This window comes from Schistocerca cancellata, chromosome 10 (genome assembly GCF_023864275.1).
Source record: "Schistocerca cancellata isolate TAMUIC-IGC-003103 chromosome 10, iqSchCanc2.1, whole genome shotgun sequence".
Lineage (NCBI taxonomy): Eukaryota > Metazoa > Arthropoda > Insecta > Orthoptera > Acrididae > Schistocerca > Schistocerca cancellata.
In genome coordinates, this window is record NC_064635.1 from 99,967,738 (window position 1) to 99,992,478 (window position 24,741).

Below are 24,741 nucleotides of genomic sequence, written 5' to 3' on the forward strand. Positions count from 1 at the left end.
TGGAGTGGGGTGTATTGCCTAAAATATTTCCATCTGCAGCAGTAATATCCGTGTATAAGCAGCTGACTTCTGATTACAGATCCACCTCCCTCTACATCTACATTCATACTCTAAAAACATTCTGTGTACTGCACGGCAGAGGATACTTTCCATTATATCTGTTGTTATGGCTTATTCCCATTGCATTTACGTATGGAGCATGGCAAGAACTATTGTTGAAATGCCTATGTACTGCAATTAGTATAATCTTGAAACTTCCTGGCAGATTAAAACTGTGCGCCGGACCGAGACTCAAACTCGGGACATTTGCCTTTCGCACTTGCCCGCGAAAGGCAAAGGTCCCGAGTTCGAGTCTCGGTCCGGCGCACAGTTTTAATCTGCCAGGAAATTTCATATCAGTGCACACTCCGCTGCAGAGTGAAAATCTCATTCTAGTATAATCTTGTCTTCATTATTATTACAGGAATGATATGTAGGGACTATTGCACCTGTGGTCTAGGGGTAGCGTCTTTGATTCATAATCAAAACGTCTTCGGTCCCAGGTTTGATCCCCGCCACTGCCTAAATTTTGATAAATAATCAGCATTGGCGGCTGAAGACTTCTGGCATAAGAAGTCAGCCTCATTCTGCCAACGGCCTTGTCAAAGAGGGCGGAGGAGCGGATAGACGTTCAGGGCACTCTCTTGTCCTAGGGGAGGGAAAATGCCCCTAAAGGCGGAAGAATCAGCAATGATCAACGACATGAGGATGCAGAAGGCAATGGAAACCACCGCATTAAAGACACGTAACGTGTATCCACAGGACATGTGGCCTGTAATTGAAGAAGTGTCATGATGATCTCTCCATTGGCAAAATATTCCGGTATAGTCCCCCATTCGGATCTCCGGGAGGGGACTGCCAAGGGGGAGGTTACCATGAGAAAAAGATTGAATAATCTACGAAAGGATAATGTTCTACGAGTCGAGGCGTGGAATGTCAGAAGCTTGAACATGGTAGGGAAACTACAAAATCTGAAAAGGGAAATGCAAAGGCTCAATCTAGATATAGTAAGGGTCAGTGAAGTGAAGTGGAAGGAAGACAAGGATTTCTGGTCAGATGAGTATCGGGTAATATCAACAGCAGCAGAAAATGGTATAACAGGTGTAGGATTCGTCATGAATAGGAAGGTAGGGCAGAGGGTGTGTTACTGTGAACAGTTCAGTGACCGGGTTGTTCTAATCAGAATCGACAGCAGACCGACAACGATAGTTCAGGTATACATGCCGACGTCGCAAGCTGAAGATGAACAGATAGAGAAAGTGTATGAGGATATTGAAAGGATAATGCAGTATGTAAAGGGGGATGGAAATGTAATAGTCATGGGCGACTGGAATGCAGTTGTAAGGGAAGGAGTAGAAGGAAAGGTTACAGGAGAATATGGGCTTGGGACAAGGAATGAAAGAGGAGAAAGACTAATTGAGTTCTGAAACAAGTTTCAGCTAGTAATAGCGAATACCCTGTTCAAGAATTACAAGAGGAGGAGGTATACTCGGAAAAGGCCGGGAGATACGGGAAGATTTCAATTAGATTACATCATAGACAGAGATTCCGAAATCAGATACTGGATTGTAAGGTGTGCCCAGGAGCAGATATAGACTCAGATCACAATATAGTAGTGATGAAGAGTAGGCTGAAGTTCAAGACATTAGTCAGGAAGAATCAATACGCAACGAAGTGGGATACGGAAGTACTAAGGAATGACGAGATACGTTTGAAGTTCTCTAACGCTATAGATACAGCAATAAGGAATAGCGCAGTAGGCAGTACAGTTGAAGAGGAATGGACATCTCTAAAAAGGGCCATCACAGAAGTTGGGAAGGAAAACATAGGTACAAAGAAGGTAGCTGCGAAGAAACCATGGGTAACAGAAGAAATACTTCAGTTGATTGATGAAAGGATGAAGTACAAACATGTTCTGGGAAAATCAGGAATACAGAAATACAAGTCGCTGAGGAATGAAATAAATAGGAAGTGCAGGGAAGCTAAGACGAAATGGCTGCAGGAAAAATATGAAGACATCGAAAAAGATATGATTGTCGGAAGGACAGACTCAGCATACAGGAAAGTCAAAACAACCTTTGGTGACATTAAAAGCAACGGTGGTAACATTAAGAGTGCAACGGGAATTACACTGTTAAATGCAGAGGAGAGAGCAGATAGGTGGAAAGAATACATTGAAAGCCTGTATGAGGGTGAAGATTTGTCTGATGTGATAGAAGAAGAAACAGCAGTCGATTTAGAAGAGAGAGGGGATCTAGTATTAGAATCAGAATTTAAACGAGCTTTGGAGGACTTACAGTCAAATAAAGCAGAAGGGATAGATAACAATCCATCAGAATTTCTAAAATCATTGGGGGAAGTGGCAACAAAAGACTATTCACGTTGGTGTGTAGAATATGAGTCTGGCGATATACCATCTGACTTTCGGTAAAGCATCATCCACACAATTCCGAAGATGGCAAGAGCTGACAAGTGCGAGAATTATCGCACAATCAGCTTAACAGTTCATGCATCGAAGCTGCGTACAGGAATAATATACAGAAGAATGGAAAAGAAAATTGAGAATGCGCTAGGTGACGCTCAGTTTGGCTTTAGGAAAAGTATAGCGACGAGAGGGGCAATTCTGACGTTACGGCTAATAATGGAAGCAAGGCTAAAGAAAAATCAAGATACTTTCATAGGATTTGTTGACCTGGAAAAAGCGTTCGACAATATAAAATGGTGCAAGCTGTTCGAGATTCTGAAAAAAGTAGGGGTAAGCTATAGGGAGAGACGGGTCATATACAATATGTACAACAACCAAGAGGGAACAATAAGAGTGGACGATCAAGAACGAAGTGCTCGTATTAAGAAGGGTGTAAGACAAGGCTGCAGCCTTTCGCCCCTACTCTTCAATCTGTACATAGAGGAAGCAATGATGGAAACAAAACAAAGGTTCAAGAGTGGAATTAAAATACAAGGTGAAAGGATATCAATGATATGATTCACTGATGACATTGCTATCCTGAGTGAAAGTGAAGAAGAATTAAATGATCTGCTGAACGGAATGAACAGTCTAATGAGTACACAGTATGGTTTGAGAGTAAATCGGAGAAAGACGAAGGTAATGAGAAGTAGTAGAAATGAGAACAGCAAGAAACTTAACATCAGGATTGATGGTCACGAAGTCAATGAAGTTAAGGAATTCTGCTACCTAGGCAGCAAAATAACCAATGACGGACGGAGCAAGGAGGACATCAAAAGCAGACTCGCTATGGCAAAAAAGGCATTTCTGGCCAAGAGAAGTCTACTAATATCAAATACCGGCCTTAATTTGAGGAAGAAATTTCTGAGGATGTACGTCTGGAGTACAGCATTGTATGGTAGTGAAACATGGACTGTGGGAAAACCGGAACAGAAGAGAATCGAAGCATTTGAGATGTGGTGCTATAGACGAATGTTGAAAATTAGGTGGACTGATAAGGTAAGGAATGAGGAGGTTCTACGCAGAACCAGAGAGGAAAGGAATATGTGGAAAACACTGATAAGGAGAAGAGACAGGATGATAGGACATCTGCTAAGACATGAGGGAATGACTTCCATGGTACTAGAGGGAGCTTTAGAGGGCAAAAACTGTAGAGGAAGACAGAGATTGGAATACGTCAAGCAAATAATTGAGGACGTAGGTTGCAAGTGCTACTCTGAGATGAAGAGGTTAGCACAGGAAAGGAATTCGTGGCGGGCCGCATCAAACCAGTCAGTAGACTGATGACAAAAAGAGAAAAATTATATATATATATATATATATATATATATATATATATATATATATATATATATATATACACACTTTTAGTATATTCCCAGATTTGTCACACAAGCTGGTTCAAATGGCTCTGAGCACTATGGGACTTGACATCTGAGGTCATCAGTCCCCTAGAACTTAGAACTACTTAAACCTAACTAACCTAAGGACATCACACACATTCAGGCCCGAGGCAGGATTCGAACCTGAGACCGCAGCGGTCGTGCGGCTCCAGACTGAAGCGCCTAGAACCGCTTGGCCACCGCGGCCGGCTCAGACAAGCTGGTTCTTGAAACTTTGTAAGTAGTCTTTCATAGGATAATTTCATCTTCCTTCAAGCATCAGCCAGTTTAGGTTTTTCCGCATTCCTGGGACACTCTTCCACTACTAAACAAACCTGTGTCCATTCATAATGCTCATTTTCATAAACATTCAATATTCCCTGAGGGCCCCACTTGTCGCATGTCCCAATTTCTGTTAGCAATTATTAGATGGTGAATTGCAGGGATTAAAACCAAACCAACGGATGGTCTGTTTGGGCAATTTAATTGTATTTGCAAATGAATAGCATGTAAAAGTGCCATTTCATTTTAGAAATAGTCCAATATTTGGTCATGTGATTAGCCAAAATGGAGTCCGCACCAATCTGCGACATGCTGATGTCATTAAAAATGTTTTGATACCCACGACAGAAAAGGGCCTGCAGTCATATTTAGGCCTCACAAATTTTTATCGAAAATACGTTCCAAAATTCGCCGAAATTGCAAACACCTCTCACAAAGTTGGAAGGAATGGGACAAGACATTGCACATAATAAGAATGCAATGTTACCGGCGTCCACTTAGGTCAATGGATTGTGATGACCAGCCCTTATGTAACGCAAGGAAAAACTAAGTAGTTTGTAACACGGAATTAGGGCAACTTTCAGGTGACAGAAATGATGTCACCTACATTAATTGCAACTCCCAACTCTCCTCATGATAATTCACATCAGTCAAATTCGTCCTTTTAAGGGAACTATAGAGGTGCTGCCTTCACTGTTGGCAGCATCTTCCAGAGAGGGGAGGAAAGAATATGGGGGAAAAGGAAAAATGAGAAAGGTTCAACATGAAAATGAGCTCGGGATAAATAGGAAAACGAAAACATTCACCATATTAAGTTTAAACTGCTGTTACAGGATGACAGAAGCCCTCAAGGTACGTCCTCTAACAGCCGACACAGAGGAACTAGAAATCGTTACAAGAAGAACAGGCGGATGTAAAAGGCAACCAGGAAACAGCATGCTTGCACAATATCCAGCTTGCCCGCCTGTAAAAAATGTTAATGAATACCAGGCAGCAGCCCATATAACTAATCACGTCCTTGGCATGCTTAGAGACAGTCTGGATAGCATTGATATTCAGTTAACTATTGCAAAATTACTCCACAATCTTGGTGATAACATCTCCAATGCACACATTGACACCACAAAATTAAAGGAAGCCCTTTGACGTACTGTTCATGGGCGTTTAACACAAATACTACTACCACCAGAACAATTCCTGGAAGCATAACAAACAGAATTACCCGTACCATTAGAAGGAACAAATATTAGGGTTTAATGTCGCTCCAACATTGAGATCATTAGAGGTAGAGCAGAAGCTTGGGTTGGTTCAAGGGTGGGGAAGGAAATCAGCCATGTCCTTTGGAAGGAACCATCTCAGCATTTGCCTTGAGCGATTTATAAAAATCACAGAACATCTAAATGTGGACGGCCAAATGCAGATCTGAACCATTGTCTTTCTGAATTAACAGTAGACAAGTAAGAATTTTTGTCACTATACTACCATATGACCATCGTTTTGAGTACAGAAGTGGACACCCAAATACCAACAACATGTAAGAATTGTAGATTTGAGGATTACACTTTTCATCATGCCCTGTGACATGAACAGCACTACAAAAATTTGTACAGTTGAATGTGCACGAAGTACTACAGACAATACCATGCCTGCTACAATGCTGAGCTGTATCTGCAAAACATGTGTATACCATTCCAAGGTCATGTTAGTTTTCCTTATTACACTCTCAAAATTCTGCTACAGAATGTAATGAAGAAAGTAATGCCAGACAGAACAGACTTTTTCCAAAAAGTGGGTTACCTTGCTTAAACTCCATAGCAAAGCAAGTGGTCACTATCCTTACTTGCTACAAGCAAGATCAACAAAGTGGCACACACAACTACAGGGTCACGGGCTGTTAATCAATAGTACCCAGAGTGATATATCTGAACTGATTTGCATACTCACCTGCCAGGGTAGCCGAGAGTGCTAATGTGCTGCTTCCTGGGCTCAGGTATGCGCACCGGCCCCGGATCGAATCTGCCCAGCGGATTAACGACGAGGCCAGCCCGGATGTGGTTTTTAGGCAGTTTTCCCACATCCTGCTAGGTGAATACCAGGCGGTCCCCACGTTCCACCTCAGTTACACGAGTTGCAGACATTTGTAAACGTTCACACTCTTTCATGCCTTACACTAGACGCAGACAGCTAGGGTACACTACTTATGTTCTGGGGGGGGGGGCTTCCTTGGTGGTGTCAGGAAGGGCATAAAGAAAAAGAAAAGAAGCGAAAAGGAAAAAGGACTGATTTGCGTTCTCAATCTATCCCTTAAAATTATATCCAAAGAAAACCCAACCTTCCTCAACAACATTTTAGACCTAACCCTGCTCACCTCCTTGCATTGAATGGTGCCCACAAACATGGCCACATGTTAATGGAACACCTATAGAGCATATAGAAAAAGTACCATGATGAACATCAGCAGTGACTAGTCACTGTAGGATCCTTAATCTCAGCTGCCTACATAATATTCACAGTAATATCAATAGTCTAGAACCAAGGAGAAAGTATCCCAAACCCATCCTCGCCAACCTTCAACTTATGGGTGAAAACTAGTGACAATGGAACCAACCAGAAGCAATTTCATGAAGGACAAAGTAACCATTAACGAAGATCTCTGTATAGACCTAAGTGGTAGTGAAGCTGAACCGATAATGTAAATAGTGCAAAGGATAAAGTGATTGCCGTGAATGGGGGTAGAGAGGAGTGTAAATAAACTAGTGTCTGTATTTCACCAAAATTCGACGGCAAGTTTTATGTGGAAAGGAGGAAATGTAAAAGTGTCAAGTTATAAATAAGACTTAGAACCAGCAGCGCAGCACTGAGGTGATATCAGATTGGGAATTGGCCATTGGACTGTGTGGTCAGCAGGTTTGCTGTTGACAGACTACATGTGCTGTTGCCAGGTGAGCCTTCAGTGAGGAATTGCAGCCTGATTGTGACAGTTGGGTCGTTGTCCCTGGCCCAGGACAATTGATGTGACCCACTAATGCCGACATATGGCCTGAAGTCAGCGTGGAGAAGCAGTGTTTGAGGATGCACGAACGAGCTCACCGTTGTCTAACAGCTGGACAGTTACGTGATATCGAGCCTGTGCTGCTGTGCACTGTGCCGATGACGTAAATGCTTCTCCCTGCATTGCAATAAGAATTGTTCCCTTCCACCTAAGCATCTAGGTCTGAGGGGCAGCTCACAATTGACTGTCATCCCAAGAGGATGACATGAGGATCCAGCCATTGCTGCCCACACCAGGTATCGACAGGTCACCGAGCCACGGACCCTGGAGCTGACACAGCATGACGATCTCACAGCAACTGCCACCGGCCCCACATACTGCGGTCCAGAAAGACAAGAATGTGGCGACGAGGCAGTAACAATGGGAGCAGCAGCAGAAGGCACCATGTCACAGACACAGATTGTATGTGATGAACAGGGCAAGAGTTGCACGAATTAGCATATTTTGAATGCATAATTGTAGTTGGAGATAGACACATGTGACGTTGCAAATAGGAAATCATTATGGGATTCAGTATTCCGAGATCCACAGTGTCAAGATTTTGCCAAGAATAACAAATCTGAGGCATTAGCCCTCACCAAAGAAACGCACTGGCTGACAGCTTTCACTCATCGACAAAGAGCAGCAACACTTGCATCGAGTTGTTAGTGCAAACAAGAAAAGCAACACTCCATGAAATAACCACAGAAATCAATGTCAGATGCACGATACATGTACCCGTTAGGACAATGCGGCGAAATATGGTGCTAATGGGCTGTGGCTGCAGGTACATGTCCGATGCCTGTGCATTTGATAACAACAGGCCATTGCCTGTAGCGCCTCTCTCGGGCTTGTGACTATGCCCGTTGGACCACAGATGACTGGGAAACAGCGGTCTGGTCAGACGAGTCCCTACTTCAGTTGGTAAGTGCCAATGGTACAGTTCGTGTGTGGCTCAGAAACCAGAAAGCCGTGGACGCAGGTTGTCAACAGGTCTCTGTGCAAGCTGGTGGTGGCTCCATAATGGTGTGGGCTGTATTTACATGGAATGGTTTGGGTCCTCTGATCATTGACTGTTTGGCTACTTGCAGACCATCTGCAGGCATTCATGGACTTCATGTTCCCAAACAATGATGGAATTTTTATGGATGACAGTGCACCATGTCACTGGGCCGCAATTGTTCGCGATTGGTTTGAAGAACATTCTGGACAGTTCAAGTGAACGATTTGGCCATCCATCAAACATTTATGGGACATAATACTCAGTGGTAAATTCATGCACAAAATCCTGCACTGGCAACACTTTTGCAATTATGGGCAGCTATAAAAGCAGCATGGCTCAATATTTCTGCAGGGGGCTTCCAACCACTTCTCGCGTCCATGCCACGTCTAGTTTCTGCACTACGTCGGGGAAAAGAAGGTCTGATACGATATTGGGAGGTACCCGCTGACTTTTATCACCTCTGTGGTTTAACTGACGATATGAACTTCAAGTTATTCAAAAAACTAATGATTTGAGACATTTTTTTATGTGGTTTAAGTGACTGAAATGCACGTGTGTGCACTTTGACTTCACGCTATGCCACACTACATTCTCCCATCACAGCTGTGACATCTTATTCCACACCATGCAGGAAGCTCTGTACAGGCTGCTGTTATAAACAGTTCTTCGCGTGGCAAAAATGAGTAACTTTTACATTAAAAAAAAAAAGACTTGCATTGCATCTTAGCAGCTAAAAGTCGAACACTTCATTACTTTCGGCGTATTCTTCCTGCACGAAAATTTCAGGTCAGGTTTCGATATGTCGGATTGGGCCATAACCTTCTTAGTGGACTGCAAATGACAGATTTTCAGGGATGTATATCATCTTGGTTGCAGGCAGCAGCGCTGCCTGCCACGTTTCAGCTACCATTTACATTTCAGCTGCAGTTGTGAAGGTTTCTGCATAGGCTTACTACAAGAGATGTGTGTTGTGAGCAAATAGTATTTAATGTGCTCAGCTTTGTATTGTTGTTCTAATGTTATATTGAAAGTGCTAGTAACATTTGATCAAATTAACGAAATGTATGTAATTGTTTGTTTTTATGGGAGTGTTTGCACTCCTGGTAACCTAGTCATAATAAATAAATGTTAATGTAGCTGTTGAGAACCTAGGGATTATTGCACTTACATGTCATGTCAGTAAATGTACTGACTAATGGCTATGCACGCTACGCATCTCTTTCTAGGCTTATACTGGCATTTTATATTCTGGAGCCAGTCGGCATCAGGTAGGAAGCTGAAACTCCCCAAATATTGTTGTAGGAAGTATCTGCCAGAATGCAAATACTCTTGCAGGATAGGAGATCACTCACCAAAATGCAGAAACGTTGAGATGCCGATAGCCCCCCCCCCCCCCCCACACACACACACACACACACACACACACACACACACAGTGAATTGTTACATCACTAGGCAGCCGTCTCCCCTTGTTGTATACAGAGATTACAACATTTTTCACATCTCTTCTCTTCCCATTTAGCTTAAAGTTTTGCACTGACAGGGTTCACAACATTTAATTTTGTATACAAAGCTCCCAAACGAAATGGGTTAAATAATTAGAAGCAATGATGATATATCGCTACGCAAAACTTGTACATGATGTTTGCACTCGTGCTCAGTTTTAGGCACCTAACTACTGTAAATGTTTGACAGCTGCATGTTTGACACACACTTTTGTGAATAAAATGGTAATTTCCAAATTCGCATCACAAAAATGATGCAGAAGCTACATCGAAGATGCAGAAGGTGACACTGTCCAGAGTATATCCTTTCTTGCCAAATTCTGTTTCATCGCATCAGTTTTCGACTTTTCTTTAAATGCCTAATGTGAATAAAAGTTCTTGTTCTGACATAATTGATCTATTTTGCTATTAAGCTCAGGAAATTTTACATGTATGTAATCTGATAATATACCCATCACGTTACTACAACGGGAAATAAACTGAAGAGCCAAAGAAACTTCGGTGGCAAGCAGAAGTGCTTAAACTCCTAAGAATGTTCCTGGACCCACTCTGTAGCAATTCTGAACGTGTGGGGTGTAGCATTGTCCTGCTGGAATTGCCAAAGTCCATCGGAATGCACAATGAACATGAATGGATGCAGGTGATCATACAGGATGCTTACATATATGTCACCTGTCAGAGTCATATCTAGACGTCTTAGGGGACCCATATCACTCCAACTGCACATGCCCCATACCATTACAGAGCCTCCAGAAGCTTGATCAGTCCCCTGCTGACATGCAGGGTCCATGGATTCATGAGGTTGTATCCATACCCATACACATTCATCTGCTCGATACAATTTGAAATGACAATCGTCTGACCAGGAAACACTTTTCCAGTCATCAACAGTCCAATGTCCGTGTTGACAGGCCTAGTAGCATAAAGCTGTGGGTCTTGCAGTCATCAAGGGCACGAGTGGGCCTTCGACTCAAAGCCCATATCAACATTTCATTGAATGGTTCACACACTGATGCTTGTTGCTGGCCCAGCACTGAAATCTGCAGCAATTTGCTTAAGCATTGTACTTCTCTCCCGTTGAACAATTCTCTTCAGTCATCATTGCTTCCATTCTTGCAGGATCTTCATCAGGCCCCAGCGATGTTGGAGATTTGATGTTATACTGGATTACCAATATTCACGGTAGACTTGTGAAAGGGACATACTGGAATATCCCCACTTCATCGCTACTTCGGAGATGCTGTGTCCCATCGCTCGTATGCCGACTATACCCCCACCTTCAGACTCATTTAAATCTTGATAGCCTGCCATTGTAGCAGCAGTAACAGATCTAATAACTGCGCCAGACACTTTGTCTTATATAGGTGTTGCCAACCGCAGCGTTGTATTCCGCCTGTTTACATCTATCTGTATTTGAATATACATGCCTATACCACTTTCTTTGGCGCTTCAGTGTATTTGATCCATGAAAAGTGGTAAATACAATTTCTAGTTCACGCATTTTAGCCAATCTGTCAGGAGAGGCCAAAATGAAGCCGGTTTGAAATAATAGTAATCCTAAGCTCTCAAAGTAAGAGCATTTGCGATGTCCTCCGAGCTCTCTTTTACTTGCTTTCTCTTCAACAAACACCGAATTTGTCCTGGTGTGAACCACTGAGCAAGTATAGTTCTCACATCCGTGCACACACATTTATGCCTCTTAGTGTCAGAAACAATGTTTTCTAAATGCAGCCTGCTTTTTAACTTTTCTTACATAAACTCAATTTTTTTGTTAGAGTAGAGCATTTATAATCTTCATACTCCCCAACTCTTTCTTCTTAAATTCCTGGTCTTTAAGTGGAATAATCAGATCAGTACAAATGACTTTTTACATTTGTCCCACTTAGTTCTCTTCAGGGACAGCATTTTCAACCTTGAAAGAGATTATTATCATCATTTACTGTTCTAGCTTCACAACAACGTTCCCTCTCTGTTACAACGCTATCGGTAATAATAACCTGCATCTTCAAATTTATTTCTGTGCCAATTTGATATTTTTCGAGTCGTTACAGCATTATCCTGCAACAATATCCATGTAGGTATCATTCTGCAAGTCTTGTTTATAATCACTTTCACAAAAATATTCAGAACAATTTTTTGCATTTTTAACACTAATTTTGCCCTCTCATTAAGAACCAGCAACCCACTTACTCTGTTGTTCAACATTTATGATTAATTATGCCTTCAGTAGTACATCTGCCACTGCTACATTCAGTAACTTGGTGATGTATTGGTAGACATTCTAAAATAAATAAATAAATCAGAAAACAAGCTACTTAACAACTGAACACTCAGCAGGCCAAGAAATACACTCACATGCACGCCTCTATAGAAACACTGAGCGACACTGTTGTAACCAGCCAGCAGTAGCTGCCAGGTGACGTCACAGCTCACAATTCTATATAGCGGACGAATGTGCGGGAGGTCGATTTTATACCCTCCCTGGCCTGAACTACCAGTGCCAGTGTTGCATTTTGGCTGGTCGACCAGGTTGTAGTGGGGGATAACCGTTTTGGTGGATAGGAGCGTGAGGAAGGACAGTGCCAACTGTATGGGCTACACATGTGATGGACGGTTACTGGATCTGGTAGGAAGCAGCACCCACTGAAAGCGATGTGGGGACACAAGTTTGGAAGGGGGTAAAAGAACAGAGGAAGGGGAAACTGTTGGGTGGGCAGTGTGGAGACAGCACGTTACCGGAGATTCGAACCAGGATGTCTCTTGCTCAATTCACCTACCCAATATTTCCTTCTCTCATCCTCTCACAGCCTTATCCTACCCCATCAGAAGCCGAACCACCTGCAAAAGCAGCCGTATCACATTCCAGCTCTCCTGCAAACACCATACAGCATTTTATGCCAGTATAACCATCAACATGCTGCCCATGAGGATGAAGGGCCAGCACCATCTGTTGCCAAGAAAGTCAACCACTTGGTGGGGCACAACATGCTCGGTTTAAATGGCTGATCAACAACCTGGGCCACGTGGATCCTTCTGTTCCCACCACCTTCTCTAAACTACTCAGTTACCATTATAACACATTTTCTGCTCCTATAATCGTCACAGCCTCAATGGGCTGTCACCCTCTCCCAATTTGTGTCCCCATGTCACCACGTCACCATCAGCATGCACCATGAACATGAGTACTGCAAGAGGAAGAGCTGAAAAGCTAGTAGAATTCTTTTTCTATTTCATGTTTCCATACACCTGTCATCTATAGGCAAGTAGTTGCCTTTACTTTAAGTACAGCTAATTTTTGTTATATTTATAAAAGAATTAAAGTTCATTTTCATTAAAAATCTTTGTTTCACTTTACATATCTGTGTTTTTGCAATTTAACTTCCCACAAAAGTTATAAAATGATTATCTTCTTATAAAGTAAAACATTTTCTATCTTCATTTTTTTTTAGCGTTAGACATTTTTTATACACCAGACATGGCTTGACCATGGCTTTGTTTTTGTTTACTTTGAGAATAATTAACTCATTTCAGTAACAGCAACAGCACCATCAGATCAATGTGTCTCTCACCTTATAATTTAAATATCATTTTTTTTATAATTTATTACGTTTTATCATCGATGGCTACATTATACAACATTTCATAAGCATAATCAATTTCTTTTGTCAAAATTTTCTAAAATCATATTCAGAGATCATCGTTGGTTGGCTTATTTGCAATATTTTATTCCATTGCAACTGCTAGATAACCTTTCCCATGGTAAATTGCACAACTAATATTGAAACAAATAGCTGTTTTTCACTATATGCTTGTCACGAGCAACCACCTTAACTTTCTTCCTTAATATGTATTTATTATTCCTATGTCTTTCTATTTTCTTCCTATTTATTTATAATTTCCTTAGACATCACAATGCTGAGACATACTAATAAATTTAAAATCTTATATTACTATAACGTGTTTTATATACACACACCTTCAAGTGCAATAATTTGTTTTAGTATTTGATAACAGGCTAAAACAGCAAATAAAAAATAATCATCTTACCCATTTGGCTATCCTGTCATGCATCAAGGCCAAAGAGTCACTGTCAGCATATGTAATTACACATTCTGTGATAAAGTCACTTGGTGAGGTGCAATGGAGCATCAAGAAACAAATACAAATGGAGATAGTAACTGTTCTCGAAAGAACATATACCATTGATGACTGTGCAGCTTCTCTAGAATAAATGATAATTAATTGAAACCCTCAGCTGCCAACTGGTGTTGTCGATATACCTCAATGGGACCAGCTGAAAATGTGTGCCACAACCGGGACTCGAACCTGAATTCTCCTGCATACACGACAGATGCTCTGTCCATCTGAGCCACCGAGGACACAGATGAATAGCGCGTCTGCAGGGACTTATCCCTTGTACACCTCCTGTGAGACGCACATTCCCAACTGCCCACAATCTACATATGTAATGTACCTAACAGATATTTGCCCATCCACTCATTACTCGAGCACACTAAGGTGTCCCCATCGATGTATATCAACAACACCTGTTGGCAGCTGAGGGTTTCAATTAATTATCATTTATTCTAGTGTACTGTCATCAATGGTATCTGTTCTTTCGAGAACAGTAGTTTACACACACACACACACACACACACACACACACACACACACACACACACACACACACACGAGCGCGCGCGAGAAAGCACTGGCACGGCGATAGACACACAAACAAACAAACATACACACAAAATTCTAGCTTTTGCGCAACCAACGGTTGCTTCATCAGGAAAGGGAAAGACGAAAGGATGTGGGTTTTAAGGCATCTATTGGCTACAAGTGATTCATTTCCTGCATACAAAAGACATGAAAGCAGTCAAAATCATCAGGATAGATTAGTGAAATTTAATTTATGGTGAACGTACTGGGCATGATTCAAGTGTAATAAAATGGGTTGTAGTATTAGCAGTTGTGGAGAGTAAAGCCACATAATATGTCATAAATGAAGACTTGGAGCGGAAGGTTGATGCAATACTTTGAAAGACCACGGCTCTTTACAATTTTACCTCAAACTCCAGTAAAACTATTTTGGTGATCAACAGTATAACAACAACGACAAATGATTGTTCAGCAATGAATAGTAAATGAGGTCGTAGATTTTTATGAGAATACTACACGGAAGTCTGTTGTTGTTTATGATATGTGCTTTAATATTGTTCATAATTTTGTTGGAAAGTAGTTTACCTAAAGGATTTCACATAATAATAAAGTCGTTTTAAAAATGCGCTTTGATTTGTTTGATATAAAAATGATAGTAAAGGGACATCCTTTGTGCATTAGCTTTTGATGTTGCCATAAAATTTGTAGCTGTTACTGCAACACTGATTTATCATTGTTGGAAACGTGTAATATCAACACAATCACTGCAGTAATTGCAGTTGCACAAGAGGAAATAAAAAGAAGAGCTCTGTGATGGAAATGTTTATATTTTGCTGCCACATACCAATTTTGTACAGTCCTGTTGCTCAGTTTCATTGCAGGCTCAAGTAGGAGCCCTCTAATGCACCCTCTGCCAATCACTGCACTTTCAGTGTCTAGTTGTTGCATATTTTTAGTTGTATGTAAAAATTTTCCTTAGTAATGTATCAACATTATCACGCAGGATGACATGCATGTGGGAAAACCATTAAATAATAAATATTGTTCCAGACCACCAGTGTTTCTGTAACAATGCACCACAAAAATGAGGTGGCCCAGTACTATTTGTAAATTCAGTAATGTATACAACATGGCTACAAAACTGTGAACCTGCACTGTACATCAGAAACAAAAGTTTCATTTTATGGTCAGACAAATTACATTGTCCAAAATCTGCGGCAGAATGAACTTCTGATATGGAAACAATTTTTTTAGGCAAAGAAAGATAATTCTAATGTGTGAAAAGGCCAGAAACATTAGATACGAGGTCTGTTCCTAAAATAACCAAACATTTTGAATTATGCACCAAGAGAGATATATAGTGAGATGCAATTGGCAGCAATGACACATTACCTTCTTTGTAATCGCATGTTTTTTGAGTGTTGATATTTTATTTAGCTTTTGTGGTAATTGAGTGCAATGTGTTTCAAGTTGAGTGGTAATTTTTTGAAATATGTGATTTTCTGAAGCAACGATACAGCTTAAAACTGTTGTGAATGGTGGCAAATTTTTTTTCAATCTCGGAAACCAGCTTACAGGGATGATGCTCTGGGTTGCACAAAACGTTATAAATGGTTTTCACAACTTATAAGTGGTCAGTTGAAGATGGTCCTCAACCAAGAAGGCCATCCACTCCAACTGATGACACACACAGTCAGAAAATGTAAAACAGTGAATGGTATTTATTATCAAGGCATTCTGCAATGGTTATGCGAAAAAATCTGTGACAAGAAACAAAGAGTTGTGGTGAGCCAGCTGACGGTTCTAGCAACTCAACAATCTGCAACAAACTTACCTTTGTGCCAAAAGTCAGATGACTCTCCTCCTGCAGCCTCCTTACTTGTACCTGGCTGCCTGTGATTTCTTCTTACTTCCAAAATTAAAATCAGTGCTGAAAGGATGCCATTTTCAGCATGTTGATGACATCAAAGCAAAATCTTCACAGACGAAAGTTACTTAAATTAAGCTACCCAAGACTGCTTTGCAAAATGGAAACATCACTGGGAAAAGTGTGTGAATAGGGGAGGGAGTATTTTGAAGAGGTGAAGGACCAATAATCTTCATTTTAGATAACATTATTGGGAACAGTGATTCATTAGTAAAGTAAAATTGGTAAGAAACAGTTTTGATTGCACTGTCCGCCTCTAGTAGTATGTCATCCTCAAATGATGCAAAATCCAGTTGCAGATGATGTCAATTGGAACAGCTGTGCCGACCTCACTTGCAAAATTGTTTTTAGACTGGGGTCAGCACAGATGTTCCAAGTGTCATCATTGTCAGCCAGAATGGTGCATCATTTAAAGATGGCCTACTAGTAGAAGTCAAAAATGGTCATATTCTTAATAAATGACAGTGTGACCAAGTCTGACCAATAATCTATTAAATTAATAATAAAGTTTGGTTATTTTCTGAATGGACCCCATATTCTACAGAATTTAACACTAATCGCATACCTGTGTACATTGACATCCATGACGACTTTGGCCACTGGAAAGTGTGTAATCAATGAGCAGCAAGGCAGCTGATAATAATTGAGTAAGTTCAGGAGTACTTTAATCATGTATGCAAAGCTAAGGTTTCTCTCATTCCAGTATTTAGTTGCAGTAGGATTCCTGTTGGACATCATAATTTTCCTTACAAATACATCAACAGTACTTCACTCACACAGACTGCATGGTATGCAAATGTTCCCTCTCTTGCAAACACCTTCTAAACTTTTGACACTAATTAAGACCAGAGAATCACTGCCTTTCCCAAATGTACATCTGACCAAAAAGTGATTCTCACAGCTGGAGCCTAAGTCTGCATTCTTGTGATGACACTTCCACAGAAATGTTCATCTCCTAACAAATATTTCTTTACCAAGAAGTGGAATACCAATTTTCATAGATATTGCTTTAATTTTTTTAAATATTTTCTTTAAAAATTTCATATCCTGTTTCACCCCTTTAGGAGTTGAATTTCTAAAACTGAAAAAGACATTATTATTATTATTATTATTATTATTATTATTATTATTATTATTATTATTTCTAAATGAGAAGCCAAACAAATTTGCATAAATTTACCTTTGAAAATGTTTTCATAATGAAATATGATGTATTTTTCTTATTTCTGACTGAGAAACCAAATACCAGTTTTTTCTAATTTTAGCTTCAAAACTGCCTTAACAGTAAAATATTTCTAAAAAACCTTTCCTACAGTATAACATCAGAGTCAGTCAGAAAATAGCCTTTTAAACGGTGAAAGAGCAAGAGATGATTGATTTAGTGGAAGTATTCTATCATCTGTGGTCAAGAAAAATAATTCAAGATACAAGCGTCCACTCATAAAATTAGACTGGTAACCTTTGGGGATGTCATGGGTTCTGCACTAGTGCACTTCTTGAATGGGCAAACTGTCACTAGTTCAGGCTAGAATGACAGTTCATGGGAACTGCTGTCCCATTAAAATGCAGAGTATCATATGACATTACATACTGAGAATGCCCTTTGAGATTTGAAATTAAAGGTACTGATATTTACCAAACAGTCGCAATTTAGTGTAGTCAGCATTTCATGTGCGGCGACAGAAATTTGCAGACAGCGCGGTCTTGGGGCTTGTACAAAAGTTATGAGCAATGACGAACACTACTTTTGAGGATATCTGTCTTTTGTAGTAGTTGGATAACAAGTGTTGCAAAGTACCTTTTCAAAAAAATTTGAAATTAAATGCTTTTATTTAATTACTTACCGTATTTTTACATGATTTTCTTTGAATTCCACTGCCTTCTATCTTTCAGATGTCCTATTAGCACGTATTTCAGGTGTCTTCTGATAACCTGTATTGAAAAGTGTCTGCAAAGGAGGTACTTTAGGTTGCAAAGTGCAGCATTCCCCTTCGCACACAATAAATTATCCTTATTTACAGAATGAGATTTTCACTCTGCAGCGGAGTGTGCGCTGATATGAAACTTCCTGGCAGATTAAAACTGTGTGCTTAACCAAGAGCTTCTGTAAAGTTTGGAAGGTAGGAGATGAGGTACTGGCAGAAGTAAAGCTGTGAGGATGGGGCATGAGTCGTGCTTGGGTAGCTCAGTTGGTAGAGCACTTGCCCACAAAAGGTAAAGGTCCTGAGATCGGGTCTCGGTCTGGCACACAGTTTTAATCTGCCAGGAAGTTTCATATCCTTATTTAATTTACATACGGTAACTCTCATGCTTATTGATTTTCAGAAAAAAACAGCTATAGGTTTCACACAGTAACTTTGTAACTTGTTTTGGCTGTCAGATCTGCAAAAATAACAGTATCCAGCAACAAAAACATATGTTGAATTTACCATTAAAAGTTTTTTCAGCAAAATAACTGACTTTCACTGTGTTGGTGGCAGCACAATTGGGGGTGGGGGGTAAAAGCTACTTGGTAACTCAGTCACACACGAAGGATTAGATCTATTGTATTCAGTGTTGGCTCAGTTGGTTGGTGCATGATCAAAACACAAGTGTTGAAGTTATCACATGTGATTGGGAACACAAGAGTGATATGTACAAACCAAGTACTAGCATAAAATTTTTGGTCATTTAACAAATTTTGCATTTTTTCTTTTCTGCAAATCCCTGTAGAATATTACCAAAGGGGCAGACTGCTGCTAACTGCAAAGATGGCCCATTGAGTTGCAGACAGGCACAACAAAACAACTTTTACACATTACAGCTTTTGGCCAAAGCCTTTTTCTACAACTAAAACACACACACACACACACACACACACACACACACACACACACACACACAAAAGCAAGCACGCTTCACATACACGACCACGAACACTACAACCAACCAGCAGCACCGACTGGAATGCAACTGTCAGGTGAACAGCAATCCTTTTTTTTTTTTTTTTTTTGCTGAAGCCGGCTTTGTCCAAAAGCTTTAAAGTGTAACAGTCTTTCATTGTGCCAGTTTGCAACTCAATGGCTCATCTTTACAGTGAGTAGCTATCATATGTTTCATATGTTTGTTTATTAGCCATTCAGCATTGGCTCTTTCAAAATACATTTTACGTATTTCACGTAAGTATAGTAGTTATTAATTTTTATATTATACATTATGCATACATATACATACATCTTTTCAGTAGTTAGTAATTTGTACATTTTACTCACATCATCGTTTTACATATACATATAAATACATAAACTTCTTACTAATCAGACAATTTCAGCAATAATCATTATACAGTTTACGTTCAAGTATTAGTTATACGGTTTTACACATTCAGTTAATGATAGTTACATTATTTCATTGTTTATACATTCCTTTCAAATTACTTCCAAGATATTCTTCAATTGAGAAATATGCTTTATTTTTGAGCCATGTGTCTAATACCTCCTTAAAGTGGGTGAGGGTTTTGACTGATTGTGGCAGTTATATTATAAACTTTAGACTTAGCTTAGAATGCAGTATATCAAGCTTGCAGTTATTTCGAGTACTGTGCAAATGTAAATTCTTTCTCTGTTTTATATTTTCTTTTACGTATATAAAGCAGTTATACATATAGAGACTTGGGAGTGTCATTATGTTTAATATACTGAAGTGCTCCTTACAGCTTTCTCTTGGACCCAATCGTTGTAAACATCTAATTGCTTTTCTTGCCATTTGAATACACAGTTTGTGCCTGGTGAATTACCCCATAGCAGAATCCCATATTGTAGCTGTGACTGAAAGAATGCATAGTAGCAAAGCATCAATAAACTTTTAATAACGGAATTTCTTAGTTTATACAGCAGGACTATTACGCGTGCAAGTTTGCCTGTCAGATAGCTTATATGGTCATCCCATGAGAGCCTTCGGTCTATTTTTAGTCCAAGTAGTTTGACACTTTAATTCTCTGGTTTCCTACCTTCAGACTAAAATAAATTTCCTCTGTTATTGCATTGTTTATACATAACTCGTTAGCAATACACCACACCCTACATTTTTCAAGAAGTTCATTATTTTTGTTTACCACCTCTTGCATACTCTCACCTGTGGGGATCATGGTCATATCATCAGCATATAAAACATTTTTGCAGGCTATATAGTTTGAGAAGTCATTAACAGATAAGAAATAGGAAGTGCCAAAAACCGCAGCCCTGTGGAACTCTTCTCTTAATTTTCATTAAATCTGGCCTTTCATTGTTCACATACACTGACTGTTGCCTGTTATTTAGGTATGACTTAATCAAATTAAGTGGTTTGTCTGCAATACCATAATATTCTAATTTTTTAACAATTATCTCATGTGATACTGAATCAAATGCTTTGCTTAAGTCTATGAGTGTTGCACAGGTGGTCAGTTTCCTTTGAAAAGCGTTGTGGATTTCGGAGGCTTTCAAATAGCTTTTATGGTTGACTGATTAGTTCTAAACCCAAACTGGCTGTCATTAAGTAATTTATTGCTCTCAAAATACTTGTAAATCTGCGGCAATCAGGGAAAATGACAACATCAATAATTTTATTTGCAAGGTAGAGGAGTTCTAATTTCCTTAACTATAGCCTTTATTACAAAGTTACTGAACCCATAGTAGTCTTCTGTTCTAGAGTTGATCAACTTGTTTACAGAATTATTTATATCTGCAGCAGTTATTCTATTCCAGCTAAATCTTTTATCTGTTTTATTCTGTGATTGTGAAAGAAAAGCTTCCGCATCAGTTAAATCATCACTTTTTGGTACCTGGGCATTTACTGAATTTATGAAGTGTTTGTTGAGAGTGTTGCAATTAATTGAGTAACCGATTTCTTCCTCCCCTATGTTTATCTCACTTTTAACTATGTTCCAGGCATCTGTCCTTTTCCTAATATTGATGATATTCCAACCTGGAGTTTCCACTGTCTAATTCATCTGGCATGTTTAATAATGAGCTAGTATCCACCGTGTAGATTATGCTCATGCTATCCTGCATTTCCGTTTGGTTGCATTCATATGTTCACCTAATGCCATACGATTAGAACTTAAGCTACCCTGTTCATTACAGCATACATGAAACGGTCTTGTTCAATGAGCTGTTACAGAAAACTATGCTACTAGATTGTTTGTACATATCGATAGTACCCTTGCGTTTCCAGTCAGGTGTGATAACTTCCATAGTTTTACTTCAGTGGTACACCCAGCCAACACTCACCACTTTGTGTCTGACTGACGTACCGAACTATACTTTTACTCTCCAACATGTCGCCATCAAAATATGCATATGGCTCTTATTTTATACGAAGTGTGAAAGTTCTTTGTGTTATACTCTACACTGACACTTTATCAGAGAAAAAACAGGCCACTCACAATAGCTTCCTCCAATCTATTTCACATTTTGAAAAATGATTGAAATGGCTCTGAGCACTATGGGACTTAACTGCTGAGGTCATCAGTCCCCTAGAACTTAGAACTACTTAAACCTAACTAACCTAAGGACATCACACACATCCATGCCCGAGGCAGGATTCGAACCTGCGACCGTAGTTGATCGCACGGTTCCAGACTGTAGTTCCTAGAACCGCTCGGCCACTCCAGCCGGCTCACATTTTGAATCCTCAAACTGTGTTGACTTGCTAATAAAAATGCTCTTTCAATCCCTGATGTCTTTTATGATAATGACAAAAAGGTTAACATGGGGTGCATCCACAAAGTGAGTTCCATTTGTATTTCTTTTCACTGCGGCACTACAATTGCAGTTTGGCACGTGTCGTAGTTGCTTTGAGTAGAGGAGAAAGAGAAGACACCATTCCGAGTTCTCTGTTTTGTTTGTGCTGTACAATACTTGTTTATAATGGTAGAACTGACTGGAAATCCTTTCACTTGCGAGATGCGTCAAGTGATTAGTGCAGTTTATGGTTCAAATGCAACAAATTATTCAACAGTAAGGAGATGAAGCCAACAGTTCAATGAAGGACATTATGAAACATACTATGAACAAAGTGGGTGTCCATGTTTGGTAAACTAAGAATTGGATCATTCAGTCAAAGACGTCAAAGGAAACCCTTAAGTTTACAGTGTATGATCTGTTTACAAGCTTTCTGCAAAAATTAAGATCACTTTATGAAACCCTGTCTCAAAAACCAAATTTTCCCAAACCATGCTTGTTGGGTGCCAGATATGGTGCTCTCTCCCTCTTTTCCTAGCAAGGCAGATAATCTATGTAAATGTTTACAACATTTACAAAACTGTACTGCTGAGTATGGAATAAGAGCCTTAGAAGGCTCACAAATTTTATAGCTTTGATTCTGGAAAACATCCGACCTCACTGAAGAAGACACAAAATCTTACAGGACTGTCAAGTCTGTTTGATCCAACGATTATTACGAGCTCAAAATACAGGTTACCACACGGCTGGCAACACATGTGGCAAATTTGTTTGAGGAATACTTGCAGAAAGTTGTGCAACACTATGACTAGTGTCTACAAAATAGCACAAACTATGTAGACTGGTAGTTTAAGATTTGTGGCTTTCTGTATCCATATTCTTTTTGTTTCACTATCAATCTGAACTTAATTTCTGGATGCACCATTTTATTTCCCCACTGAAGGCGTGACAGGCAGTCCTTTAACTGGACGCCCAGTTCCACTTCCACTGCCCAACATTCTCACTTCAGAAGGGATGCAATTAACAAGCCTCATGCTAATGTAGGAAGCAAGAGTTTCCTCAACAATGCACTAAAGAGGACTTCCTCTGAAATCTGATCACTGTGACAAGTGAACAAGGAAAAACTAAGTGGCAACATAGTAATAGTGCGACACTGTTACTTGGATGGTAACCTGAGAATATTCCATCAGTAAAATAAATGAAAGCCTATATTGCCATAGTCAATATTTATTTTGTAATTAAAATAGGACAAAACTAAATTCAATAATATTTTCAACTGTTTTCAAGAAACCTTTGAATTCTTAAGCATGCACTTTGTCATTTCTAACTATTTATAAATAGTTAATTATAGATTGTGATGCAACCACACCAAAAGAAACCAAAATAACTTTCACTTTACATTGTCTAATATCCAAGCTGTAGTCAAGTACTCTGGTCTCATAGTTTTTATCACCTTCTCAGATGTCAAGAAACGAAGTTAAAAGTCACAACATGCATGGAGTACATTTAATGACATTTATTATTAATGACATTGAGATGAACATCAGCGGCAGATGCCAGTCACTTATTACGACACAGTTCAGAAAAAAAATTCAGCTCTTTAACATCTTCTCATCTCTGTCCACAATACCTGAATGCCATTGTTCACACGTATCCGTGAGCTGTGTGCATGTACTGTGTGTGCATGTACCTCACTGTTCTTCTCCTACATCCAATTTAAGATGTAGGAGAAGGTTGCTCACATCCTCCATAACGCACGCATGAGCCCTTTCCGGGAAGCCCCTGTCTCTCATTTTCGCACCAGCCTTCAGAAGCACATTCACCACACGCTCATGGTTCCATGCCGCAGCCAACTGCAGGGGTGTGTCCCCCATCTCGTCGGCTGCTTCCAGGTCCGCTTTGGCAGCAATCAGCAGCTCTACTTCCTTTACTCTGCCATACAATGCGGCAAAGTGTAGGGGTGTCTCCTGCTTGTCACTCCTCGCATTGACATTTGCACCACACTCCAGCAGACATTTCACCGCTGCAGGGCGCCCGATGATCGCTGCGACATGCAGTGCAGTCCACCCAGTCTTGGCTCGTGCGTTTACAGGCATTCCACCAGCAACTAGCAAACGGATGTTATCCTTACTATCACATATTGCAGCACAGCTCAAAGCAAGGGCAGCTATTATTTGACCGTCTCGGCTGCAAAAAAGAAAAAGTGCTTTATTTATCTCCATCCTTTTAATAAGACACATTTATGTACCCCACTGCACATGTGCACGACACACACACACACCACACACACACACACACACACACACACACACACACAGACTTTCCTCTGTGCTACCATGATGAGGACTTGAAACCGAACTGCAAAAGTTTTGGCAAAATTTTCACAAAGTGTTGCTCATGAATAACTGCATGCAAAAATTTTGGGTTTCATGACACAGTATCAAACTGCAATTGCACTAAACTATCAAACTCAAAAGCCCTCTTATAGTTCCTCAAGCAACACGATGACGAATGTGTCTTCCTGAATTTGAGAGCTGTCAGCAGTCACAGTCTCCATCACTACCAAATAGAAATCCTTTAGTAACCCTGAGGTAATGTGTGTCTATCAAACAGCATAAATGGGACAAATCTCTCTCAATGAACTTTCTCTCCTTATGCTTAATACTAAAACCTGAGAGTAATTTGCAACAGTGAAAGTATGAAAATAATTTTTTGATTTGGTCAATAATTTGTAAGTACAAAAA

At 40.0% G+C, this 24,741-nt stretch overlaps 1 protein-coding gene across 1 annotated transcript in view; it reads right to left on the reverse strand.

Moving 5' to 3' along the window:
* Positions 1-19,547: 19,547 nt before the first annotated feature.
* The window catches only part of LOC126106552 (serine/threonine-protein kinase TNNI3K-like), a 35,170-nt gene continuing 29,976 nt past the window's right edge, over positions 19,548-24,741 (reverse strand). The window contains exon 2 of the mRNA XM_049912891.1: positions 19,548-24,184. Coding sequence (XP_049768848.1) covers positions 23,689-24,184 — 496 coding nt within the window. The 3' untranslated portion in view covers positions 19,548-23,688. The remainder of the gene's footprint in view (positions 24,185-24,741) is intronic.